Here is a 7,916-nt window from a genome sequence, read left to right on the forward strand (position 1 = left end):
GAATTGATGTGTGATATTGATCTATTAAAATTATATTTAACGTGTGCTATGAAGCGGGTGTTTTTTTTAATTAAAAATATATTAAATTTATTTTATAATTTAATATATTTTAAATAAAAAAATATTTTAAAAATTAATTATTGTATTTTTTTTTAATCGTTTATACTGACTGTAATAAATTTAGGCCGCCATTATGGAAAGTTATTTAGGCCCACCAAACATGGGAAGGAAGTCACTTCACTTCTCCTTAACAGTTCAAAACTTCTTTTCTATCTGTCCAAGTCATCCACAGGTTTTGCCATTTTTGTCTTGTGCCTAGACCTCTGTTTCTTGGAAGCACACTCTGAGCACAAGTCCTCACAAAAACCCTATAAAAGCAAAGCATCAACACACAACAAAAACATAACCAACTGCTTTTTCTCTCTTTTTGATCCATATTTCCGCCAAGAATCAAAGAAAATGAGCAGCTTTAGGGAACAGTATTTTGCTCAGCAAGAACAACCAAAAAAGGGCCAAAAATCCACCAAGAACAAGAGAGAACCAGTCAAGATTAAATACATTTCAAGCCCAACAATGGTTAAAGCAACCAATGCCACTGAGTTTAGGGCAATTGTTCAAGAATTAACAGGCAAAGATTCCAAAGTTGAAGATCCCTGTGATGCCAATGAAGAAGCCAGTCAAGTTCCTCGCCATGGAACCCCACGGTTTGATGTGGAAAGTGTGGATGGTGCTTTTTGCAACAATACATCTCCATTTTTACAGACAGAAGATGGTTTCGTTTGGGGAGATGTTTCTGAGAGGGCTTTCGAACTTCAATATCCTTGTGTTTTTGTATGATCAGTAGCTCATGTTTTACTTGCTCATGCATGCTTGTCTTTTTTGCTAAATCTGATATCTAGCTAGCCCCAGAAGCTTGAATTATATAAATAAAGCTTGAATTATATAAATAAAATTAAGTTAACTAGCAAAGTGCTGTCTTTTTTAAAACTTATTCGAGTGAATACATATATGAGCTTGAAGTTAACGAAGTTGAGTTTCAAGTTGCTAAACTCAACCCGAGATGTGATTTAAAGTTTATATTATTGAGTCTTCCGAGTCAATCTCAAATCACACGAGTTTGGCCACATCAACATCCAAAATAATTCAAAATAAAAATCAAGTTATGTTTTAGGTTAGTGAGCTATCAGATCAGTTCAACTATTCGGCCAAGCTGAGTTTGATAACCATGCTTTAATCTTAAAGCAGAAAGACACATTAAACCAGGAATTAATTTGGATAAAAACAAACTTTACTGCTTCAGCAAAAATAGAAATGCCAAGGTCAAACAAGACAAAGCTCCAATCAACTGCACTTCTGCAATTTTTATAAATGAAGCATTACATTCAATAAAACCTACTGATCAAAGTGGTGTTTTTCAAAGCTTCAGATTTCGAAACTTCACTTCTATCTCCAAATTAAAACTTTCACTTCTATCTCCAAAGCAATCACTGTGTTCATATAAGCTGGAGCTATCAAAGATTCAGATTATGATTCCGACAAATGTTACTTGTGAAGTACAAGTGATGCCTCTTAATTTCCAAAGCTAGCAAGTGCATGGTTTATAGAAGATGGTTAGACCACGTTGAAGAAGATTGAAACTAAACCCATATTTGAAGACACCAACAAAATGCAAACAAAATGCAAGGAAGCAGGAATAACGCACACCAAAACATAGCCTAGAAATTTACAGTGATACACTAGCACAAGATTCATCGTAAGTGTCTTAGCGACTTCAAAACATGCCAGAGAAAGGTTTGTGGCAAGTCTTCAACATGTTTTTGCAACATACAAGTTTTCCAGGCAACAAGTCCTCTCTGCTTTTCTATTTCTAGATCAACTTCCTGACTAAACTTTGCTAAAGTTTGTGTGTTAACAAACCAGTAGGTTCACCATTTCTAACCTCTCAGTTCCCATCATCAGCAGATTTCAAGTAAAGGGTTTCACCTCCATCACCACCCTGGCCTCCAGAGCTTCCTCCTCGCCCTTCACTAGACCCTGCACTCCGAATATCTTGCTTGCTCCCACTTGCGATTCCTCTACTGGAGGCATCCATGCCAAAATCAGGAAATCGTCCAGCACCAAGAGCTCCACTGCCTCCTGCAGTGTTAGCCTCGCTTTGCATCATATGAAGTCCTGCGCTTCCACCAGAGCTCATGCCGAGCTGGCTGTGTAAGGCTTGCTGTTGTTGAAGCGCTGAGAATGGCTGTTGAGCATACTGCAGCATAGAAGAGCGTGCAGCCATAAGGGCTTGTGGTGTCATCTGTTGAGCTTGTTGATGCTGCATGTAATGTGCTCCTGGCTGCATAATGCCGCTGGAAGGGAACTGCAGGGAATTTACAGATAAAAGATCAAATCCAAACTGAAATACATTAAAATACTTTTCCAAAGCCTGCACTTTCACATACTTTACATTCTTAATAGCTAGCCCTTTTACCTGGGCATGCATGGTAGGTGGTTGGGGCTGACAATCAGCAATTGCAGCCAAGTACATGAGATTTTGTTGCAGTCTTGCTTGGTTCCTATAACACAAAATTGCTCGATGTTTAGCAATTTAAATATAAACAATTTCCAACCACAGCTGGGTTATCTTAGAGCAGTGCAGGCGCTGTTCACTTTGCTGTATGTTTGCATGTATTTAGGCCATCAATTAATCCTTTTCAACAATCACTTACAGATAAACAGATTCAATTACAACTCAAACCATCATGCATAGACATCACCTATACAACAGCTCTAACTTTTAGACTTCCTTCTGTGATCTAAATTGTCTACATATCGACAGTATCATTTTCCCAACAAGAATTCAAGATCATCACTTCAGCTTGCCATGTTTTGGCATATCATTTTGGGACCAAAGAGGTACAAATTCAAGAATTGAAGATGACCAAGACAGTATGCTATATATTTGAGAAGAGTCTCCATTCAGGAGGAAATGAGAAGATGGTGTTTTGGTAAGAAAAATAAATAGTAAAATATAAGCTCTAAAGAGGCATTCAGATGACCGCGAGCAGTTTTCTCGATCACTTGAATTCTGATCAATTGATCAGTATAAACCTAGAGATGAAGAGGAGGGCAATCTTTTGGCATTAGTCAGCATCGACAAATGGACTAGTCAAAGAAATTTAAGACAGCAACATGCCAAAGGTTTAAAAATGATCATGACTGACATGCAGTTATGATTTAATAAGCAGCCAAAAGAAGATCTGAAGGACCAATTAACCATGGATCATAATCCATGATCAATGCCTCCTTTTACCATATTCCCTTCAATCAAAGACTATCCAGCTGTATTTTACTGATGTATAAACTGCAGACTGTAAGCAACAGTAGGGTTGCCTCCTTGTACCAGAGAGAAGACAAATTTAAAAGTTTAATTGAGAGGCAAGTGCTTACTCTGCACACTCACTGAGTTTCCCTGAATTCTGGCTCTCAACAATCTTCAAAATCAATGACTTGTTTTCGTCCAGATACTGCTTTAATAAACAATGAAGGCATGAATGAGCATTAGTTAAACAATAATTATAAAGCAATGAATGGCGAATAAATAAGCACACAAAGAATCTCCCTTCCTTTTCTTTCAATGCACCGTGCCTGACAAATCAGCTTATTCCCCAGTTGAACATCAAAGGAGCCAACAAAATATGGCAAGTGAACATGCTTAAAAAAATATAACCTACTTCCTAAGCAATTCAATATTTTTTTTCTTGTCTATCCTTCATTGTTTCTGGCACATAAAAGGAGTGTCGAAGAACTAACAAAGACTAAAGACATTGTTTAAGATGCATGTCAACGCTTTTCCATCTACCATAAGTGATAAAACACGAGGTTAGCATCATTATCCAGCACAACTTAATTTCCTCTGCATGTCCCCATTACCATCCCTTATTCACACATTTTAGTTGATCTTCTCACCAAGCATCACAGTAGCTCTCCATAATCATACCAGAAAAGAAACATCCATTCTTGTTTCCCATCATATTTATTAAGCATCACTGACGTAATAATTAATGGTTATGAGCATTTAATTTAAACATAATACAGATAAAGCAAGTAAGCTATTCAACGAATTCCTAGTAGAACAGAAATTTGAATCGGGAACATTCGATACAGATGTGCTAGACTATAAAGAATAAGGTTATCATATGCATAAAGAACACAAGTATCCACTTCAAATTTAGCCATTGTGTGAAACAGAGTCAATAATAGAAGGAAGCTTTTAAGTTTCAATAATCCACAATATTAGCAATAAAGTACTGGCTCAATCTTTAAACTCCACTGCACGTTCTAATCGTCCACTTCACAAGTAGATGAGCCAATATCATGAATGAAATTAGATGCTTTTTCTGAAATACAGCAATGCTTGTAGAGATCCGGATTGTGTCACCACTCAAATTTGACAAAATACACACAAAAAACGTAAGTTCACACTCTTGCTAGTCCAATCAGCCATTTTTTAACTGCCTTAAAAGGAACTTGGAAAACTTACTACATTGTTTTCCAAGCATTTCTCACTTCTAATACAGACATCAGTGAGCTAATTGCATCAACTGATAAGTATAATCCTAGATACATCTAATCCAGACCAGAATCATGCAACTACAAGCACTTCTAGCTTCAACAGCATAAGCACTTTTACTGGCCTTAATGTAATGGAAATTACTACATCTGAAACTTCTGTCAGCATGGTAAACATAATGGACTGAGTCAATACCATGTGAAACCACCAGTTCAGTAATGGGTTGAAGTAGATGTCACATAGGGCTTTTGGCATCCCTTCAACAAATAGACGAAAAAACAATAATTGTGTTAATTTCCCTTGTTCTTTTGCTAGCCAGTTGTTGAGGGTCCCATACTAGCTTAGTGCTTTAGTATTCACCCCAGAAGCGATTAATTCATCAACAAATACAAAACAAACACCTAGAGTTGATTACCCTTCATGTGTTTCAAAACATACAGAAGGAGAATGCCATGCTATCCTCAGAATAGATCTTTATGACAGAAATGCAAAGCATATCACGGATATGTCTCAGTATGTTTTGAAAACATCAAGAGAGGACCACTAAAGAAAGACCCATCTCAAAACAGGACCACATCAGCAATAATGCCAACATATCCAAACAAATGACAATTTATATCAAGAAAAGTCCCTAATGTGCAGGCCATTATCCTATTCAACAACCAGCATTCATATGGCTTGATCCTACAATCAGAAACAAAATATGTTGAATAAAACCCATCACAGTGCCTAACGTTTGCATTTTCCCTAGGAAATGCTTAACATACCTATGATAAAGGGTATGTACAGCAATTCATGAAACGAATAAGGATGCTACAGGACTCAGGCCAGCAGCCAAAACAAGGTTATTAATTAATTGAAAAAATGGGTGCACCAAGAGGCCAACTTTAGCAAAAAATTACAGAATTCCTATACATACATACTCATAGTTTATACAACCGGTTACTTGCAATCAATTGTAGAATCTGCAAAACAGGTCCTATACAATGGATCATCTTAATGGGGTGGGTACTATTTTTACCATTGTTAGTCTTGTTAATTACGATCTCCTTATAGTGTTTGATTTTGATCAAACAAGAAACCTTTCCATTGTAAATCATCATTTCAGGAACAAAATCCTGCCTCGATGAACATCAACATCAAAAGGAAAAGCTAAGAAAATTGAGTCCTGACATTCTGCCTTAAAAAGTTCATGCAGCAAACATAACAGATGCACTTGAACTCCCAGCTGTAAAATCAATTGGTAAAATATTTGTTTTTGTTACAAAAACTCTTTTTTGTTATTATCACTTTCCATTCTTTGGTTAAATGGACAGGTAAGCACCAACTCTTTGCCATATGGTAGCTGGTAAAGGCACCAATCATCTTTAGTCTATCCAATTAAGAACCAAGGGAGGAAGGACATTAGATTTTAAAATAACAATAAGATCAATCAATAGTATATATCCAACATAGAATAAACCATAAACACTGGTTACCAACAAGCATGGAACAGTAACAAAAATTAGCGACATGATGCTATTTATGTCATGTATAAGCTGCTGACCTCCAGCCTCCAACTCCACTAGAAAAATACCAAATACTCTACAGATTCAAACTTTAGTTCTTATAGAGAGAGTTACCACCAAAAAAGGAGAATATATATATATATGAACAGGACATTAATGATGAGCCCTAAGTGATGAGCAAAGCTAAAAGCATATATATGACATAAAGAAACAACAAAGGAATAAAAACCCACTTGCAAAAACAGGTGAACACAAAAAAAAGAACAACCTTGTAAACCAATACACATCAAATCTTACAAGTAAAGTGCACAAAGGAGCTGTCAATGATAAGGAAACATAAACAAACAAGAAAACTAACCAAAGAGATAGTGAGAAAAAAAAAGAAGATATATATATAGTCAATAACAGTTGGACTTTAGGAGCACACAAGAAACTCCAAAAAAGAAAAAGAAGTAAGAAAACAAAAGCTGAAGCACTGGAAACTGGGAAAAAAGAGATAGTAAAGCAGGTGGAAAGAAGCTGTGAGAAGAGAGGAGAGGTGAGGTGAAGAGAGAAACCTGTTGAATATGATCAGTAGTGACGTTGCTGGGGTAATAGGCTGCCATCATGGGCTGCATCTGCATCAGGTGCTGTTGCATTTCTTTAGTATTTATAACCAAAGACACACACACAGAGCTATACTCACAAAAACACAAAAAAAAAAAGGGTCCCTTTCTATTTCTCTGTGTCCTCCTCTGGGCTGAGAGCAACAGCAAGTACGCGAAAGAGATGCCTTTGCTCTTTGCTTCTCTCTCTTTCTAAACAGACATAAGTAAGTGAGAGAGTGAGAGGGAGAGAGGGAGAGAGAGCTGTCTGTATCTACCTAAGATTGATAGATAGATATCATTACATAGAGAGGGGGAGAGAGAGAGAGAGAGACAAGAAGTGTCTTTGTCTTGGTTTCCTGGTAAAAAAAGAGTAACTTTTCTTTACTTTTTCCTTCTTTATAATTGAGAGGTCACGTGATACAGGAGAGAGAGAGAGAGAGAGAAGAGAACAGATAAGTATTCTGTCCTGCCTGCCCTCTGTGTATGCGTATTTGGGTGCAGGAAAGGGGAGTATTTTGGTAAGTCGTCCCATTTTTTAAAAAAAAAATAAAAAATTAATATGTAAATTAATAAAAACGGAAAATTAATTAGAAATTTAGCATTATTTAAATATTTACAGATGACATAGGTGTTAAACTTGTTGAATATTAAACTCAATCTAGAAGGTCAAGGAAGGCAACCACCGGCCAGCCAGCCACCAGCTATGACAGACCAGCCGCCAGCCACCAGCCGCAGCCGCCAGCCGCCTTCACACCACCGTCCACAGCCGCCTTCACACTTGAAGGTTGAATTTTCTTGTTTTGAATTCGTGTATAAATAGCAAGCTGAGCTTATGCTATTAGGTGTGGGAGAGTAGAGAGAATAGAGAGAAACACTAGAGAGAAAGAGAGGGTGTGTATTGTTAAGCTTGTTGTATTTATCTTTGCTCCTGTAAGCTTGTGTTCTTGAAATAAAACTTTGTGTTTTATCCCCTCTGAGTGTTTCAAAGCCACCACCAGTGGTTACTCCCTCCAACAATTGGTATCAGAGCCCCGTTCGTCAGAAAACAGAAGTATTTTCTGGGATAGCCGAATTTTCAAAGTTGTCAAAAACAAGTTTTGATCATTCCACCGTGTAGAGCTCATCCATACGAACTCACTGCCGCAAAAATCAGCTCAATCGGACACCGGGGTGATCCACACGCGCCACCGGAAGTTCCGGTAACTGTAGCCCAGTCGCACCCACGCGCGCCAGAGGAAGAAGACGAGTGACGTCCACGCGCGCCAT

General features: G+C 37.5%; 1 protein-coding gene across 2 annotated transcripts; it reads right to left on the reverse strand.

The window, feature by feature from the left end:
* Positions 1–1,694: 1,694 nt before the first annotated feature.
* Positions 1,695–7,003, reverse strand: LOC133706302 (GRF1-interacting factor 1-like). Of its 2 annotated transcripts, none has more exons than XM_062131809.1 (4): positions 6,621–7,003; positions 3,433–3,509; positions 2,474–2,558; positions 1,695–2,362 (listed from the first exon to the last, which is right to left on the reverse strand). In XM_062131809.1, exons 1-4 carry the CDS (start codon positions 6,699–6,701, stop codon positions 1,943–1,945), a joined length of 663 nt encoding a protein of 220 aa, XP_061987793.1. In that variant the 5' UTR covers positions 6,702–7,003; the 3' UTR covers positions 1,695–1,942. The 2 variants fall into 2 exon arrangements, with proteins under 2 accessions (XP_061987793.1, XP_061987794.1); XM_062131810.1 differs by lacking the exon at positions 6,621–7,003 and adding an exon at positions 4,751–6,590.
* Between the last annotated feature and the right edge of the window lie 913 nt (positions 7,004–7,916).

Source organism: Populus nigra, chromosome 11, assembly GCF_951802175.1.
Source record: "Populus nigra chromosome 11, ddPopNigr1.1, whole genome shotgun sequence".
Classification (NCBI taxonomy): domain Eukaryota; kingdom Viridiplantae; phylum Streptophyta; class Magnoliopsida; order Malpighiales; family Salicaceae; genus Populus; species Populus nigra.

Bases quoted from the DNA above. Each gene is read 5' to 3' on its own strand.
- LOC133706302 (XM_062131809.1), bottom strand. From the start codon at position 6,701: ATGCAACAGCACCTGATGCAGATGCAGCCCATGATGGCAGCCTATTAC. The intron at 3,510-6,620 runs GTTTCTCTCTTC...TTATTAAAGCAG, and splicing joins CTACTGATCATATTCAACAG to TATCTGGACGAAAACAAGTC. The intron at 2,363-2,473 runs GTAAAAGGGCTA...AATTCCCTGCAG, and splicing joins CACCTACCATGCATGCCCAG to TTCCCTTCCAGCGGCATTAT.